This window comes from Rhizophagus irregularis, chromosome 7 (assembly GCF_026210795.1).
Source record: "Rhizophagus irregularis chromosome 7, complete sequence".
Taxonomy (NCBI): domain Eukaryota; kingdom Fungi; phylum Glomeromycota; class Glomeromycetes; order Glomerales; family Glomeraceae; genus Rhizophagus; species Rhizophagus irregularis.
Window position 1 is genome coordinate 1,071,819 of NC_089435.1, and position 20,376 is coordinate 1,092,194.

The 20,376-nt window shown below is 27.0% G+C and overlaps 2 protein-coding genes across 2 annotated transcripts; both read left to right on the top strand.

The window, feature by feature from the left end:
- Nucleotides 1-11,930: 11,930 nt before the first annotated feature.
- On the top strand, nucleotides 11,931-13,575 carry OCT59_027053 (uncharacterized protein; the record flags this gene model as incomplete). Its single annotated transcript, XM_066136680.1, has 6 exons — nucleotides 11,931-12,138; nucleotides 12,442-12,494; nucleotides 12,574-12,836; nucleotides 13,143-13,261; nucleotides 13,325-13,471; nucleotides 13,559-13,575. 6 exons carry the CDS (start codon nucleotides 11,931-11,933, stop codon nucleotides 13,573-13,575), a joined length of 807 nt encoding a protein of 268 aa, XP_065993145.1.
- A 6,267-nt stretch (nucleotides 13,576-19,842) lies between these two features.
- Nucleotides 19,843-20,376, top strand: OCT59_027054 (uncharacterized protein; the record flags this gene model as incomplete). Its single annotated transcript, XM_025333690.2, has 1 exon — nucleotides 19,843-20,376. The coding sequence occupies one exon, from the start codon at nucleotides 19,843-19,845 to the stop codon at nucleotides 20,374-20,376; it is 534 nt and encodes a 177-aa protein (XP_025170134.1).

A 20,376-nucleotide genomic window follows, 5' to 3' on the forward strand; every position in this document is an offset into this window, starting at 1 on the left:
CATAGTCACGATTTTTTGAAGTTTTTGTTTTTTTTTTATTTTGTCTCTTACACTTCGTTTCTTATATTTTGTTCCTTACATTTCCTTTCTAACTTTATTTTGTTTTCTTTTAGGTCCTTAGTTCTTCTCGGTGTGTTCTTTCTTTTATTTTTTTTTATTATTTTTTTTATTTTGTCTATCATATTTCATTTTTTTTATGGTTTTTATTTGGTCGGTTGGTTTCCTTCATTTTTTTATTCCCTACTATTTTTTTATCTTTTGTTTCCATTGTTACTTTTATTTCCTTAATTTTTCATTTCTTTTTCACTCCACTTCATTTTTTTTCGTTCCTTTTCGCTCGTCCCTCGTTTCTTTCACTCCTTTTCACTCCCCGTGTTTTATATCGCGTATGCAAATGATTAGAAATTGACAGAGAAGTTGGCAAATTTTTTTCTGTCTTTAAGTGGGCTGAAAATATGTTATAAAGGCCTTCATTTTCTTTTGTTCCTTTCATTTTTTTCATTCCTTTTCACTCCTTCATTTTTTTCGTTCCTTTTTATCCCCTTCGTTTTTTTCATCCCTTTTTCACCTCTCTTTTGCTTCTTTCATTTTTTTTACTCCACCTTTGTTTCTTTCATTACTTTTTATTCCTCTTCATTTATTTTGTTCTTCCCTTCACTTCTTTTGTTGATCTTCATTCATTATTTTTTTCATTATATTTTGTTTCTTACTCTTCTTTTTGTTATTGCACATTCTCTTCATTTTATTTTCATTATTTCTGTTATTTCCATAAATAAATAAATAAATAAAAATTGTTAATATTTATATTTTTAATCAATAAAACGTATCTTTAATTAATAAATTATTATTATTATCATTATAAACGTGTAAGTATTTAGTTTAGAAGCTATAGAAATTTTTCGACGTTTTAAAGCACCTGCAAATAAAAATTTCATTACATTTTAAAAGTTACTTTAAAAAAAATTTTTGATATTTTGATTACAAATGATGTAATACATATTATTCTAACAAAGAGTTCGTCTGCTTCATCACGTAATGACGTAATACTTCCTTGTTTAATACTGCAAAATGCTAACTTGTGTTATTAATAAACATTTATTAACGATACTGCGCCACAATAAATAGATTCGATTTTTATTCGATAATCGATTTAAAATCGATTCTTGTCAATTTTCGATAGATACGATTTTAATCGAATCTTTTCCAATCCCTACCCGTGATGCCGATCAATGTAGCAAATGTCGAATATGTTTGACATGTTCGATATGTTGCATATGTCCGATATGTAGAATATATAGAATATATGGAACATGTAGCATATATGAGATATATAGAACATGTAGCATATATGGGATATATAGAACATGTAGTATATATGGAATATATAGAACATATAGCATATATAGGATATATAGCATATGTAGCATATGTTAAACATTTTTAGTTTGGAAATTTATGTATATATAGACCTGTAATTAGACCTAAATTCAATATAGAACGTGTGTGAAGAATTTAATTAATAAAATGTTTACCCTTTAATATACACCTTAATTTTAAGTTTGGTTTTATATGGTTAATCTGCTTTCCTTTATTTGTGTCTGATTGTATGCGCCAGTGTGAAGTGATACTCTATTCACATCTGATTGGATTGATTTTAACATATACGTTGATCATTAAAATTACCTTCTGCTTTATTAAATATAAACATTTTTTAATGTATAGCTTATTTTTAAGCTTATAAGAACTGACTTCTAACACTACCATAAGCTATAAAAATAAGTTTTATTATATTTGATAAAAATTATAACAATTCCCGAGTTTCAAAATAAAAATGATAATAATAAAATGAAAAATTTAAGAAAGATAAATTCTAAAAATTAATTTCAAGAAATTTCTAAATCTCATGTGTAAACATTAAAGAACCAATTAAAATATTATAATCTCCTTTTTAAGATTTCATATAAATTATTCGTTCATATTCTACTCCTCTTCGTCACGATTATGTAGATCATTTCAAGGATATCACGTCATCAATTACCCGATCCCCATATAAAATAATTAACCAATGAAGATATTCGAACTATAAAATAGCCAATAAACTAAAATAAAATAAAGTATCCAATAAAAAGAAGTGATAGTTTAACGTCATTCCGGACTGCATTAAATAAAAATACAGGAAATTTTATACACTTTAATTAAATATAATACTGCGCCCAAAACGTTCTTCCGTCGATCATTTGTCCAAAAATTTTAGAAAGAAAAATGAAGGAGTTATGGAAGTGTCACGATGGAGCATCCAACTTGTTCGTATATATACACCTGTGAAAGAAGTACGAATATAAAGTAGAAACTTGAGTTTTTTTAACAAAAATACTGAGTCAATAACAACAAGTATAAACCTAAAAAGCTGGCGTGGGCTAAGGTTGATCATGTTACAGTCTGATTTAGTTTGGAAAATCTTATAACCAGGTTTTTAACATTTTTATTTACGGCTCTTATTGTCATTCACAAAATTTTCTTTGACTTTCGATGATGCTCTAACCTTTTATATACAGTATTTCGGGTCTCCCTACTCGAAAAAATAACATTTATTTATTGACTGAAATTTTGTCAAAAATTTCGATATCTATTTTCATTCAAAACATCTAAAATTTAGTCATAATTATTCAATTAATTATTCACAATAATTTTAAAATTTAAACGTTTTTTCCTATTGATCATTTGCTTCGATAAAATTCCCTATAAAAAAATTGTATACGTTTTTTATAAAGTTTTTATACGATTTTTTTTCCTTAGAAATAACGTATCATAATAGGATACGGAAAAATGCACAATTCCGTATCACCAAAAATATGGTTTGGATACGGAATTTGCACGGGATTTATATGGAATTTACATGATTTGATCACTGATTTTATCACGAAATTTATACGATTTGGTCACTGAATTTACTATTTGTATTACAGTTTACTATAATTGTATTTACATAAATCTAATTTCACTTTATTAAATTAAATAAAAAATAAAAAATAAACAAAGTACAAATACATTATGAAAATTCCCTCTTTATTAAAACCACCTATTGCAACCTAAATTATCAGGTTCATTTGTAGTCAATAACCTAAAAGAACAAAAAAAAAAGATTGGAAACAAAACCCCCCATCTGCAATCGTCCAAGTCACCAAAGGTCAGTATTCCTACAAAAAAAGAAAGAGAACTCCAGAATGTCTGACCTACATAAAAGAAAAGAATTATGAGGCGTCTAATGAAAAAGAAACCAAAACAACAAAATAAATCCAAAACTGACCTACAAAAAAAGAAGACTCTGAAGCAACAAAACTGAAACAACCTACAAAAAGAAAAGAATCTGAACCCAACTTACAAAAAAACAAAAAAAATTTGAACTGACCTAAAAAAAGAAAAAAATCCTGAATCATCCTACAAAAAGAAAAGGACTCCCAAACTGATCTACAAAAAAAAAAAAAAGAAACTGAATATTCTCACAAAAAAAATCTGCTGGCCTATGAAATTAAATATAAATAAAGAAGAAAGGGGAATAAAGAATAAACCAAAAAAAATATTTTTTTAAAAAGAGAGATAACGAAGTTAGGAAAGTTAAAAAAAAATTTTTTTTAAAGGGAGGACGTCAAAGTTAGAAAAATAAAAATTTTTTTATAAAGAGGAAATAGAAATAGAAAGAAGAAATTTTTTTTAAAAAAAAGAAGAGTGGGAATAAAAGAAAAAATTTTTTTTTAAGGGAGTGATGAAAAAAAATTTTTTTTCAAAGGAGAGTGACGAAAAAAAAATTTTTTAAAGTGAGGTACGAAAAAAAAAATTATTTTTAAAAGGGGTGACGAAGAAAGAAGAAAAATTTAGAAAAAATAACAAAAATAAGACAAGAGAAAGAGAAAGGAAAGGAAAGACAGAAAGGAAGATCGGAAGATCAAACTCATCAAAGTAAGGGTTTATATAAAAAAACAAAAAACGTATCATAACAAAACAATAAACAATCATGTGATCTCGTGTTATGATACGGAATTTTTGTAAAATTATCTTCTAAAAATATTAAGTTTAAAAATTCCGTATACATTCCGCATGATTAATTTTTTCCGTATACATTTCTTATACATTAGTTTTTTAAAAAAATGTTCAAAAATGAATTACTTATTAAATATACGGAATTTGTATACGGAATCTATAGAAACGTACATAAAATGTATACAAAACGTATCCTTTCCGTATACATATTTTTTATAGGGATTTATGAAGGGAAGATGTTATTTTTTAGGAGTTTTATGGTTTTGTAGCAACAAACTTGTTCATCTTGAAGTTTGTAAAAAGGGTTTGGAGTTGTTTTTCAATAAAGGTTTTTACAAAAAAGTCAAAAAAGATGTCTTTCTTCGAAGAACTCTCTTTTCAGCTTCTTTAGTTCCGATTATATGTTTTTATATTATGGTCTTTTATTTTTGGTTCAAAAAATTTTCCTAAAGTTTGGAGCGGCGCAGTGCAATAAGTTTCGCTATAAATGGAAGGTTACAGCCTTACGGGATAGAAAAGAATGAATTAATTTATTTTGAGGAGTCAATCATTGCGGAACAAAAAAGATGCCCGGTTAGGGATTGGAATCAATTATCGAACCTTTGTAGATTCGATTTTTTGTTCCTTAAAAGATAATCCATTTTAAGCTTTAATAATTAATTCCATGATCAGTAAATATATAAATTCTGAATTAAAATTGTAAAAACTATTAAAAAATCTATCGTTGTCAATCATTTCATCATTTTTAAGTTTTTGAAGGCCATTATCGATCAATTTTTCTTTTTTGAAAATATTTTAAATCATGCATTTAATTTTTGGATGCAATATTGAATTAATTTTTTTGTTTAATTTCAATTTTCTCTTCACAAGTGAGATTCGATTTTGATTCGATTATCCATATGCCCGGCATGAATTTAAATCAGCGGCTTTTGATTTAACTAGCGCAGTGATAGTTATTTGACCAGCGAAATAAGAAGATAAAATTACGGACCCTCACATCACAGTCATCACAGATAAAGTCTCCAAGCGGGGAGGGATATGGATGCCTAATATTTTGGAATTGTAACTCGGTAGCCACCACATTGCTATAATGAGTTCCTTGTGGAATTGTTCGTAGTTTAGTTAATTTTATTTTTATTGTTTTGTAATTTGTTAACCATATCGTAGGATAGTTTGATTGGAGTTTTATGGCTCTGATGTCACTCCGCATTACAATGGTCTTTGTTGGAGTATATTAGACGGGGACACCTAGGGATGTGGTCAACTCACTTGGTTCAGTTTTATTATGAACCGATACTATTGAAGAGAACTGAATACTTTACAGAAATTTCATTATTTTAAACGATATCACTTCAATATCAAAATAGTGATATTATTAACGATATCGTTAAGATTATCTTAACGATCTTGTTTTGATATTTATCATAAGATATCAAAAAAATGTCGATGCAATATCGTAACGATAAGTGATATCATGATGATATTGTAATGAAATTGTTTATCAGTTTGATATTGTTACAATATCAAAACGGGGTTGTTAAGATGATCTTAACGATATTGTTTGGGTTTCAGTAAATACTACTATTATGATATTAACTAGTTTCGTTAATTTGTACCTATACTTGTTATTTTTTTTCTTAAATGTAAAAATTTATGATTCGAGTATAGAATTTGGCTTTAAAAGTTACGTTTATAGCGTTTAGTATCAAATTTTTATCATGTGATGTTTGTTGAATTAAACTAATAAAGACACCCATTTTGGAAATTTCGATATAATAATATCTTTTTAATGTTACTTCTTATACCAAATGTAAAAGGACTGATTAAAGACTGAGAAAAGAATACTTAAATGGCTTTAAGAAAAAATAGATATTTTTATAAAAATAAATTCAATTTACGAATATCAATACATATTAAATCTTATTTTATTAAAAAAAAAAATTCTACACAAATCAATCGTAAAATTTAAATTAGAACATTACCAACCATTTAAATGAACTACTATTTCTTCTGCTTCATATTTTTCTAACAAATTTCTTATTCCTGTATCCATAATATATAATTGTAATATACTAATATTATAGGAATTACACGGTTACACCTTTCCAGTTATTAAGAAATAATTTTAAGGACTCAAATTTAATTGGACTATAATTTTTAAAAATAAATTTAAATAAACTATTGGTGATGATTTTGATAATACTTTAAATAAATTATCCCAATCAATTTCATCTTTTAATACAAATTGTAATCCATTTAAATTTTGACAATTAATTAATAATTTTTCTTTTCTAAAATATTTGTATCTTCTTCAATCAATAATAATGTTAGATATTTAAAATTTTGACAATTTTTATAAATAACCCGAATAATCTTTCACTTCTTTCATCCTCATTAACAGAATAAATATAATCAAAAATTTTTATTCAATAAGTAATCCTTTTGTACTCCCAATTAAATTTATTGTATATTTGTTTGGAATTCTATAAACTTCCAAAAATTGTAAATGAGGCAATTATAAAAACTCTAAATAATTCTATTTACTTTGTTGAGTTGAACATTTACCATGCAAATTTAATTCTTTTAAATTTACTAATGATGAGAGAATTTCCGTGGTAAATGGTCTAAATCTTGTGAAATATTGAATAGAATTTGCATGTTTATTAAAGAGTTTTCAAGAGTGTTACAAAGTGTTACAAAATGGTTCATCTTGTGAGAAACAACATCCATAATCGAATCTGAAATGAATATTGTACAATTTTTTTTTGAGTTTCGATTAATCTAGAAATTTCATATTATTTTCAAATTGTTCGAAATAAAGTTTCACCTCTATAATTGATTTACAAACTGCCATTAATCCAGTTAATATATTATTATCTATATTATTACAACAATTAAAGAGATTCAAGTTTTTCAAAATAGAATAAGATATATTTGATAACTAAATTGTTTGGGTATATAAAGATTATTTTTACATTTTTATTAATGAAAAGTTAAATATTTCATATTTTTAAAATAATTAATCTTTCAGATGAATCATCAATAATTTTTGTTATCTTCATAATTGAACCTAAATTTAAATATTTACAAAAATTAATATAATTAAATAAAGGTCTTTTATATGATGTATCTATATCTATTTGATTATTTTTTAAATAATCATAAATTTCTTTAATTTTTGTTTCATTTTATACATGTGATATAATTACTTTGCAGAAACCCGTGATTTGCTACCATACAGTTAAGTGATCGCTATCAAATTATAACGATCTAGTATCGGACACGTGATAATTATAGTGTCAGACTATCTCGTGAAACCGTCGATGACACACTAATACGAAGTCTTTTTGAAGTTGTAACATAGTCTTAAATAGATAGTAAATATCATCGAAAATTAGCTGAAACAATTAATATAATACATTTTTTCGATGCATTAGACATTTATTTAACGGTTTCTTTACTTTTTTGTTTATTAATAAAGTTATGTAATAAATTTCAATAATTTCATTTAATAAAAAGCCGATTATAAACTATCATTTATAAATTCTATATAATTATACTATTTTAATATTAATAATCTAAAAAATATACCGTAATAATAGAATAATGCTACAATACAATATAATTAGTACGCCTAACGATCATGTATTGTACAAATCATTTTACTATAAATGTTAAATATCTATCTGTTACAAAATTTTTTGTTATACATTTTAAAGTGGTTTGTCAAATTGCTAGTGAGCATTTAAATTTAAATAGTAAAATAAATGGTATAATTAAACGTAATTGATATATATATATACTGTAGTTGGAGAATCATAAACTTCGTAGCCACGCTCAATTAAGGCAATGTATTACTAGACCTACGCTAAAGATGACTTTAGCAAGGCTTTCTTTGTGAATTAAAGAAACTTCATACACTTTGCCAGCTGGTGAGAAAGCTTATGACCCCTTAACCTCAAGTCAGTTTATACTAAAAAACCCAGAATGTTTGCATTGCTGATAAAAACTAAGTATAGTTATCAATATAAGATACTTAGTCATATTAGTAAATTCCTTGAATAAAATAAACAAAATAATACTTCTTTCAATTTACCTTGTTAGTATTAAAAGAAAACAAAAAAACTCTCTAAAATCTTGCATAGAGAAACTAGAAGAAACTATCTAAGAAAAAAAGAACGAAGTTGAGTAATTGTTTATTAATATAAATAAATAAAGGAAAATAATACTTACCAAAATATGAAAACCAATATGCCCAAAGAGATCCAGAGAGTTGGCTGCAAAAAAAAAATTAGTAAATGTTTCATGAACACCTACTGAATTCCCATACAATCAAATACCTGTAATCCGTGAAAGGAGAGAAACAAGAAACGTTTTATTAAAAGAATAATTTAAAATAAGACACTAAATATAATGCGAAATTCTACACTTCCTAACCCAAAGACCTAAAAACATACCGTCTAAAAAAAAAGAAAGTAATAAATGGTTAGTAAGACTCAAATCTTCGCTTATTTTATCATTTCAGTTCTATATCATCAGCATCTGTCATTTCTTCATCTTCTTAATAAATATCCATTTTGGTATGACCATTATTTCTAGTGGTAGCCATAACGTCCTCTAGAAATAAAATATTGCTGAATAAAATATACATTCAATATATCTTAAAATGGCAAAGCAATAATATTTACCATCTGTTCGGAAGTTCTTTATTTGTTGCTAAAGTACTTGCGGAATAGTTAAATGTGATTTATTGTTGTCTAATATAGTTACGCTAAACATTATGAGAAGCATATCAACTTCAAAGCATTTTTTTTAAAAATGACAGTGATACTACAATGATGTGTCGCGTAAAATTTATTGAAAGGTATACAAGAAAAATAATTTAAAAGAATTATTCAAATAAAAGTTAAAAGAAAAAGTTTATTTCATATGGAATATTTAATGATTATAAATCACTTAAAATAAATTACTTGAAAATATCATTTTAATTTATTTTATATTTTTATGTTCATACTTCGTTTGTAGTATTTTTTAAATACTAAGGAAAAATTGAAGTTAAAATATTTTATAATGTAAAAAATAATATACGTATAAAATTTTCGTTCAATATAACAATTGCGACTTATGGAAAAGTCATAAATATATATATTAGACTTGTACTCGCATTTCTGTAAAAGTCTAAATTACTACGCTTAATTTTACTGTAAAAGTCTAAACTTAAATTTACTATTATTATATAGTCTAATTTGTACTCACATTTCTATAAAAGTCTAAATTACTACGCTTAATGTTTATAAAAGTCTAAATTACTATGCCAAATAATTTTTGAACCTCTTTCTTTTTCTCTCTCGTTATTTTTCCTTATAACTATTTAGTCTTCTTATATATACCTCCCAGAAAAAGAAACGGGAGTTATTCAAGATGAAAATAACTTTCACTTTATAATCATATTGAACAGTACATTTGATGATTTGAATCTTATTTTCATTCCTAATCATCCTAATAACACATATTCTCCTACATATCATCCTAATAATCTTAATAACATGAGATTCTGAAAAGAGTAAAACTCTCTTTAAAAAATACATTTTTTAAAATTTTTCTCTTTTTGTAGAAATTGGCTCCAAAGTAAACATTTCAAGTAAGTTTTGAGTTTTTTCAAAACTTTCTTTTCGAAACTTAAAAAAAAAAGTTTAATGTTTTCAGTTCAATTTTTTAGGGAAATTGATTCTGATTTGGATACTGAAATCCTGATAGGTAAGTTTTGAATTTTTTGAAACTTAAGAAAAACTTTTTTTAACGTTTCTTTATTTTTAGAAAATTGGCTCCGAAGTTGGTACTGCAAAACTTCAAAATGGAAAAACGTTTTTTTTAACGTTTTTCTTTACTTTTTTTTAGGAAAATGACTCCAAAGTTTGGATTCTCAACTTTTAAATTTCAAATTTTCTTTTTTGAAATTTCAAAAAAAAAGTTCTCTAACTTTTTTTACTCTTTTGTAAGGAAGTTGACTCCAACTCAGATATGACAGAATCGGGTAAGTTTTTGAAAATAATTTGAAGACTTTGAAAAAATGTTTTTATTACTTTTTTTTTATTTCTTATAAGTCCCGGTTGGCCAGTCATCGAAATTAAAAGAAAGAGTAAGTTTCGTTGTGAATTTGCTTTTTCTTTTCCTTTATTTCTCTTTTTTTGTAGAGACTTTGGCAGACTTGTTTTTTCTTTTTTTAGACGATCTTCCTCAGTTGTTGCTAACAAAAAATATCGGATAGCTGAAATTGGGTTCTTCGGATGTGAATATTATTTTTTAAAAAAAATTTTCAATGAATCGTTTATTAAATGTTTCATTTTATTTCTTTTTTATAGTTATTTTATATTTTTTTTAGGTGTTCTTTGGTTCATTGGACGTGGGATTTTGGTGAGCAGTATACAAAATTTTCTACAATTACCGTATTTTGCGGTATATAAGCACCCCTTTTTTGCACTTGATGCTGGCCAAGATCCTCATAATTTTGGCCAAAATCGCCATAATTCTGGCCAGGGGTGCTTACTTTCGGGGGGTGCTTACTTACCGCAAAATACGGTACTAATTTTTCTTTTTTTTTAAAAACGGTTTGTTCCTTGGCGTTTTGAACGTGAAATTTTGGTAAGTAATTTTCTTTTTTTTCTTTATTATTTTACGAGCGTGTTTACTAATATCTCATTATTCTTTTTTTAGATGGCTTAGCATCGGAGGCGATCAGAAATGATTTGCATATGCGAAGTTTATATTTTTTCAATACCATTTAATGTTTATTATCGATATAACATTTTACATCAATTTACATTTACGATTAGATTTAGAATAGAACACTCTACTATTAGTTTGTAAGATACTTTACAACTTATTTACAGCTTCAAAAATAAATTTATTATATAACTTTACTATCACTTTAATATTTATTCAATATAAATTGAATGTACATTTACTTTAACTTTATTATCTATTCAACATAAATTATATATATGTTTGCGTTAACTTTAATATCACTTTAATATCTATTTATTACAACTTAAATATGCGTTAATTATAACTTTAATTTGTATTTTGTGATTTCAATACTATTTTTGTACGATCCGATTAGATCAGGTGACGATCTCCTTAATATGCATCAACTTTATACATACGATTGACTTAAACTTATTGTAACGATGTGAGACCATATCGTGACCAAGCCTTGGTTATAAGGTCTATGATAAAATTTCGACTTGGTCACAATATGGTTTCGATTTTAAAAATTTCTGCAATGTCCGGACTCCAGAATTGGCTCTCTCTCTAATCAATTCTATGATCAACAGACCCGAATTTAGTCGAAATCACAAAGTCGATCATTTTGTCGATCACTCATAATTTTTTTTTTTTTGACGATTTTAAAAGTATAATCAAGAACCGAATTGGAAACCCAAGTTCGATATTGTGATCTTACATAATTTTGGATTAAATAGACATTTTATGGCTAAAATTAGAAACATTGCACTAAAATTTTAATATATTATTATTTGGATCACCGGGATCAGATGACACATAAGTTTGTCGTATCGTATCACCATCTGAAACATTTTAACGTTTATATGTTGCGCGTGTGTGATGTAACTTCAAATATTATTAAATTTTAATGCTATTTATTTGGATCACCAGGATCAGATGACACATAAGTTTGTCGTATCGTATCACCATCTGAAACATTATAACGCTTATATGTTGCGTGTGTGTCAAATATTATCAAACTTAATGCTAAGAACTTCATTGGGATCAGATGACACATAAGTTTGTCGTATCGTATCACCATCTCGTTTATATATTGTGCGTGTATATATATAACTTCAAATATTACTAAACTTTGATGCTAATTAATTATGGAACCTTCAAAAATCAATAATACTCATTCAAAAGATGAGAATATTAATGAAGAGGACAAGGTCGCCAATAAAGTTAATACTGTGACCTTAAATGATTTTTCTGATGGCGATTCAGGTGTTTATGAAGATATAATACTTAATCAAACACATGGTTTGTGCCCTGAATGTAATCAACCAAATACAAGTCTTAATTGGTGCAAAGAATGTAATTCCAAAAGATTTCAACAAAATTTTGGTAATTGGACTAGTGGAAATGAATGTATTGATAAATTAATTCAAGAATCACAATTAAATGCAAGAAATAATTTTGAGTTACTTGAATGGATTCCTTATAATAGATTAAGACATATTCAATTTCTTGCACAAGGTGGATTTAGCACTGTATACAAAGGACTTTGGTTAGATGGTCTTATTGAACAATGGGATTATGAAAAACAAGATTGGAAACGTACAATGTATAAAGATGAAAATTATCATTGTAATAGTGAAAATTATGGCTTCCTTGTAGCAATTAAAAGCTTAAATGATTCTGCAAATATTACTGAGGATTTCTTAAATGAGGTAAGCGATTATTCAATATTAATTATAAAAGTGTTTAATTTAAAATAATAATAAATATTTTTTTAAAAAATAAATACAGTGGAAATTATATTTGAAGTGCCAACATAAAGTAGGATCAGAAGGTTCTTATATTATCCCAGTACTTGGAATAACTCAGCATCCAGATACATTAAATTATATGGCTATAATTTATCTACTACCAGGAAATTTAAGAAATAATTTACCAGGAATAAAATATAACCCAAATGATAAATTTAGAATTTTATTCGCTATTTCAATAGTGCTTGAAGCAATTCATGACTCAGATCTTGTTCATGGGGATTTTCATAGTGGAAATATATTGTATGCGGGGAAAGGAATTGCATATACTAGTGACCTTGGATTATGTGGACCAGTTAATCGATCTAATACGAAAGATGAGATATATGGAGTTCTTCCTTATATGGCGCCGGAAGTTTTACGTGGTAACCCATATACAAAAGCTGCTGATATATATAGTTTGGGCATTATAATGTGGGAATTGGCATCAGGAACTCCAGCATTTTATAATGTTTCTTATGATTTTCAACTTCATTTAGATATTTGTGAAGGCATAAGACCAAAAATCGCAGAAGGAACTGTGCTAGAATATGTTGAATTTATGAAAAGATGTTGGGATAATGATCCTAAAAAAAGACAAACTGCTAGTGAATGTAAATTTAAATTTGCGATATGGCTTTTTAAATATCCACCTGAAAATGACGATGAAAAAAGAGTACCTATACCTGGTAATTATAGATTTAATCTTTAATACAAATTTGCATTTTACTTATTTTATTGATTATTTTTAGAAAATGAACCGAAAATTACATATCATCCAAATTCTTGTTATGCCAGTAGAAAAATTACTTATTCGGCTAAATTAAATGAACATTTAGCACAAGATTTATTGAGTTACAAAATTATAATTGATGATGATGAGATAAATGAAAACTTCGGTACAGTATATGAAATAATGCTGTGAAAACATTTGTTTACAATTGTACATATTAATTAAATTTATAATATTTATATTTATTTACTAGATGATTGTAAGATTTAATAAATATATAAGGATTTATGGTAACCGTTTTATATATCAAGGATTAATTATGATTTATAGAATTTATAGTATTAAATCGAATTTCATTATTTTTATTTGATAAATGTATTAAATAACAAATTTAAAACTTAACAATATTTATACATAGTAATTATTATTATTATCAATTATGTGACTTAGTATCATAAAAGAGAAAGAATTCTTAACATTTAAATCATTCAAATCGTGTATTTTTTTGTTATTCTAGAAATTTAACAAAATTTATAAACAAGTTAGTTATAACGTAAATAATAAGAATTGAGAAATAAAGTCATATATTACTAATTATACTGATTCTAATTATTCTGATTATTCTGATAAACTATTTACGTTTTTTTAAGCTACAATTATTAATCATCTCGCGTTACCAATCAAACTTATTTACCATAAATTCTGAAAAACGTTTAAATAAAACTAAATTGAATGATTTAGGCTGCATCACAAAGAAATTTAGTCATATATATTTTGATACTTTTTGACCTTTTTATAAACTTTTAACAAAATAATTGGTTATTAAACAAGTAATTCAGAAATTAAATCATAAATATAACAACATTTATTAATTTACAATAATCTGAAGAAAGGAAGAAAATAAAGTATTATAGTTACTAAAAATAGTCCAGGTCTACATAACCTAAATGAATCGATTGAATCGTTCCCCTAATGATTTACATAATTGGATTTTCTAAATTGCTTTACTACGCAAATTTATGGATCATTACTTAATTAAATAAATTAACCAATAAAATTGTTCAGGATAAATTTAACGTCATCTCAAGCAAACGTCATCATTTCGGACCGCAATTGTTCACTCGGATAGTTAGCCCAATAATTTAACGTCATTTCGACCGCAACCACTTCAAAAACTTTGTACAGTCAAATTAAATATAATACTGTACCTCAAAATTAATAATATCCGAAGATACTGTGACGAAAGCGGATAATTTGTGATTTATGAGAAAAAGGATACGTTTTCGCTTTTGGTACATTCTTCAGATCAATGGTGAATTGATAGTATTAATAAAGTTTTCAAGAGAAGAAAAATGAGAAAAATGGTAAAATCTGCGGAAAAGATATGGAGTTAGAGTCATAAAGCTGTTAAAGAAGTCGATAGCAAAGAAAACGTTACCGATTTCAAATGAGAAATTAGCTGAGTGGATTTTTCACGAAAAGAATGGGAAACGCTTAAATTAGATAGATATGTTAAATAGTTTTTCTTTAGGTAAGTTTTTACAAGTACTAATCGTTCGGGTTTATTTTTTTCGATCCAGATGATGTTTATTTTTGTATTCTTCTTTTTTAAAAATAGGAATATGCAAATATGTTTATAACAGATATTATCACCTGGCCACTAATGGGCATCTAGTATTTTTTTCGCCGTTTATAAACTATTTAACCAGTATGATAAGCTATAGTAATTATAGTTTAATTGAATAGTTACAATTTATTAATTTTTATTGGTTTGCTATTATTATAATACATTTTAATACATTCACGTTCAATTTTTACTAATATTTATAGATACATTACAATTAGTGATATGAACTTTCATTCCCTCCAAATCAAGAGTCATATTTTGAGAAGATTGAGAGTCATCACTTGGTACTTTCTTATTTAAATCTATAAGAGGCGACCTGAATTTTCCTTTAAAAGTTGTTTTAAATTTATCACGTTTAGTTACTTTTGTACTCTCAATTTCTTTAGTACTAGTGCTTTTCAAACCAATGATCGATTCACAGTGCTCTTCTATATCAAATGAGTAAAATGTCAATTTATAATTATTATTTATAGAAAAGATAATAATTATTTACGTACCTTTAGAAACCACTTCGATTGAAATAGGAGAATTTCTTGTAAACTCAGAGCTTCTTGTTGTATTCTATAATAAAAATAAAAATTAAATATTGTACTATTATGAAATAAAATGTCTTTTTATATATTTACCAATGTACTGCTTTTGCCAACGATAGAAGGATTTGATTGTGCTGGAAAAGCCTTTTTTGTTACTTCCATCATCTGCTTTTCATTAGGCATTCTGTATGCATTGACTCCTGCTAAAGAATGATGTCCAGAAAATGCCATAATTTGTTGTGCATCAACATCTTGATTATTTAAATTCTGAATAGCGGATTTTCTTGTAGAATGATTTGAAATTTTTTTATTAACAGTATCAATTCCAGTTTCAGTAGCAATTGTTTTAAGCATTTGATTTAGCTTATCCCGACCAAGATGAAGGGGAAAATACCATAGGTCTTCATTAATTTCTAGAATTAAATGAGTAATTAGTTATAGAATAACATAAACTAAAAAAAGTAATACACAGTAAAGAAGATTACTTTTAATATCACTAATGGGCCGTAAATAAAAGTTGGATTCTGCATTTTCAGGTCGTAAACGTAAATATTTTGATATGTCATGGCAAGGTCCATTAGTTGTTCCAAATTCATCAGGTGGTATGACAGAAATTCGTGGCTGGCTTGTTTTACCTTTTTTACGACGCGAATTTAGACCACCTTATTTATTCATAAAATAAAAATGAGTAATTATTATAGAATAGTTCACTGTTAGTAGATTCTACATGGAAATTTGTCTACCTTGATTATTTTTTTCATGTATTATTATAAAATTATAACCTCGCTCCATCAGGTCGTCTTTGAAAATCAGAAGCCATAATATTAATATAACTCCCACCACGGGCAGCTGTAAGATTGGTTAACCAGAAAAAACCCTACGTAGCAGTCCTTCTGGATTATCACCACGCATACTTGAATGACATAATATTTGCTTTTGTTCATCTTCGGTAAGTGGATCTGCACCTTTCTTGATATCCAAACCGTTAAGCTCACGCATTTTGGAGTGCACAACGTTTAACAGAGGTTTGAAAACTGGTTCACTGAATAAATCTAATGGTGCAATAGCTGAGTGATTTTGAAAATATCGATTTAATGCTGACACACAATTATAAATGGATTCTGAAGAATAGTATTGTTTATTAACAGGTCTCATTTTTATAATAAATTTAATGAGTATATTACAAAGTTGTGATTTTGATTGAATATCTTCAATATTTTCTACATATCAAATATCATTTTGAAATTCCTTTAGTCTCTTTAACCACATCTTTGTATTACGTTGAGTTGCAGCTGGTGTTGCTGCATTTTGGTATTTTTTAATTTCCTCTTGTGTAGGTCTTTCATAGGGAGCCCTGTTATGCTTACTGCTTACTTTTGATGTAGTTTTGCTTGTCATTTTTGAGGAAAATCGTGTAAAACTAAAGGAAAGAAGAAAAAAAAAGTTTCGTCAAGCTGACAAATACACTAATACACAAAAGTCTAAAATAGTTTATTTTATATGATCAGTGATCACTGATCAACTAGATGCCCGTGTCCAGGATGATAAAAAAGTTATTTACTGACCTAATTTAGTATATAAATGGGTCATCATCCTTCGGATGATAACCCATTTATATACTACTAGATCAGTAAATAACTAATACTTATCAAAAAAAAAATTATTCAATGTTGAAATTTTTAAACAAGAAAATTTTATCCATATTGCATATCTGATATTATTCGTTATTCGCATGACAAACTTAAAAATTGGTTAGTATAGTAAAGAACATTTTCAAATATTTTATCTACCATAACCTCTTGACGGAATTAATAAAGTTCAATGGTACGCATCACTGGTATTTTATTTAACCTGAAGAAATACTGATAATATTTAAATCTTGCAAAACAATAATATAAGATATTAAACTGGTTGAGTCAATGATCAAAACACCGTATGACCATACTTTGGCTTCGATCCAATCATCACAAATAATCGTAGAAGTATTATGCTAAATTTTCACCATATTTTTTTTAGCCATCAAAATATTTATTTCTAAATATTCTTTAAAAATATTATGTAAACGATATTGTCAGAAATTGAAATCAATTTCATTTGATGTTATGGAGGTCATAAACTTTTGCCTAATTTTATAAACATATACAGTATACCTTCTTGCGGCAAAAGGATTCTTCTTTCTTGTTTCTGACTCTGGTACCTTATTACTTGCGTGGGCTGATATCCAAAGATTACGTTTCTTTCAAACACTAATCATATTCATAATGGTAAATTTATTAAAATAAATAAATAGGTTTATTGTAAATATTCTATAATAATATGTTAAATAATCCTTTATAAAAAAAAATAAATAAATCCAAAGAACAAAATTCTGAAATTTTATTAAATTTTAAAAAATTTTAATGATTTTATGATTTTATATTTATAATCTCGGGGTTAATTCATTCGATCTAAGTTAATATATTTATTACATTATAAAAATTACATGTGGTGTTAAGTTATTTCATCATTAGCCAAGATTAGGTGATTAATTATTCGCTTTGTTTTACTTTCTATTCTTATTTTTTTTAAAAAAAAAATTCCATGAAAAAATATAATCCATCGGATGCTCAAAAAAAAGCTTATAATTATTTGACTATTTTATCATTAACGTTAAGAATGATATCATGTGTTTAAAACGGTCTTATTATGGTAAATTGAACCGCCACTAAACTACAATAATACTATTATGCACACACATGAACTTTACCTCATTCCTGCCATATTAAGATAGATTGTGTTTTTCATATTTTATATGCTTATATGTAAAAATCGACTTGTGGACTCTTTCCGCTGATCTTTCATACCAAATTTTAATGGAAGAAATATATTACAAAAAATATATATAAACTATATACAAAATGTCAAATAATACAGTATTAACGCAAGTGACGGTGGTAAACAAGTTTATAAAGGAGTTCTACTTGGAGTTTATAAATATAGAAAAGTCGTGTTTGCATTATTTTTATTATACAAAGACGGTACCAGAGTTTCGGGTTACCGCTAAAGCACAACTAGATACTTGGAAGGAGTTACCTATAGGGATATACAAAGAAGGTTTCTCGTCCGTATCAGTCGTTATATCTTGGAAATTTTTAATAAGATGAGATGGTCAAGTTCCGAGGAAAAAGTTACCGAAGTTTTTCGAAGAAAATTTTTCGTCTCTTCCAGCCGACCGCAGCAAAGATATGAGGTCACGTGAATTGGAAGAGATGTTAAACCAAGAACGAATAATATTTCTTCAAAAAGAGGAAATAGAAAAATTTAAGTAGACTATTACGGATTTGGAAAGTCTTGTTCGAGAACTAGAAGTTGATGTAACGGATGTAACGATGAAAGACGAAAAAATTAGAAAAAGAAGAAGTCAGAATTATTACCAAAAAAATTAAAGCAGAAGAAGGATAATGATACGAGTTTATCGAACAGAAAAGTTAAGGAAAACTCGGGTCAAACAAAGAAAAATTCTTCACGCAGGAGCAAGACGGCAGGAAGCGTAAAAATCAGAAAATTTTGGATCACAAATGGAAAGATCACCAATTCCGGTTAAAACAATAACCGATAGGAGTTATTTGGATAATAATTTTGCCGAGAAATCACGTGATATTACTTTCTACGATTTTTGAAGGAAGAAACAGAAAGTGCAATTTTGAATGTAAATAATAAACGTGTTGCAAGCGTCCAAGGTGCAAGGGAAGATAGCGATAGCGAGTAAATACTAAATAGACTGTATTACAACATAGTTAGGTTTTTATAGTATAATTTCAATTTTTTGTATTAGATAGATACTTCATTGACCCAACGTATTTACTTACGTTGATATTGCGTTTGCAATTATTTCAATACCAATAAAGTTTTAATTAAAAAAATAAAATAAAAATCAACTTGTCATACGAACTTTATAATGTGTAAAAGAATAATAAATTTTTATATAGAAATAAAGATAACCCTCATACTTTGCTTTTTTATACTTCTAGAATAGTTCTTTATTTTTGGCGTCCGGGAATTGTGACCCCGTGCGCATGATCATTTAAGATTTGCGCTACACAAAAAAACAGGTTCTTCATATACTCATTGTAGACAATCTCAATTAGGAAGTTGATTAAATGCAATGTTAGTAAGTTTGCGATCGACAAAATATTCAAAATTTTATATAAAGATTCTTTTTTTTTTCTCAACTTAAAGCTTCTCTTCAAATAAAGAACTCGATCAGCAATTTTTGTGAAGTAAGATTTTCAATAGTGTGTGTTCTTCTACAGTATACAGTTCATACAATAGTTTCTAATATTTCGATCTTTACTTTTTTAAATAATTCCCTAGAAAAATACTCGATCCAATTTAAACATGAACCAGGATCAAGCTTTTAGCCCACTACCCCCGTTCAATACTACTTATCCGGACTCCAATAACTACAACATCTCGCTGCAACAGAACCTTACTTCCGAAAATACTCTTCACGTGACAACTACGGATGCCGTTCATCCTAGTACGCAAACTCCTCAACTTACCACTATACCTCTTCATCCTACCACCTTTTTTTTCCGTCCACCGAATGATTTTTGTCATTATTACGTTAATTGTAAGGAAATCTGTTACGATACCGTTACATACTTATTAAACAAGCCACCAAAAGAACATAACGTTCAATCTAACGAAAATGAATGTATTTTCTACTATCGGCAACAAATTGATACCAGGTTTTATCAGGTACTATGCGAAATCGTTTCACCTCTTTTGATCAATAGTTATTTGAATAAAAATATTCTCGGAATTGATTTACAAAATTCGGAACATGAGAACCTAACATTTACCATCAATCAAAAAGATAATCTTGAATATCATTTGAAGCAATATTTAAGCCTTTACTTACTTAACTAG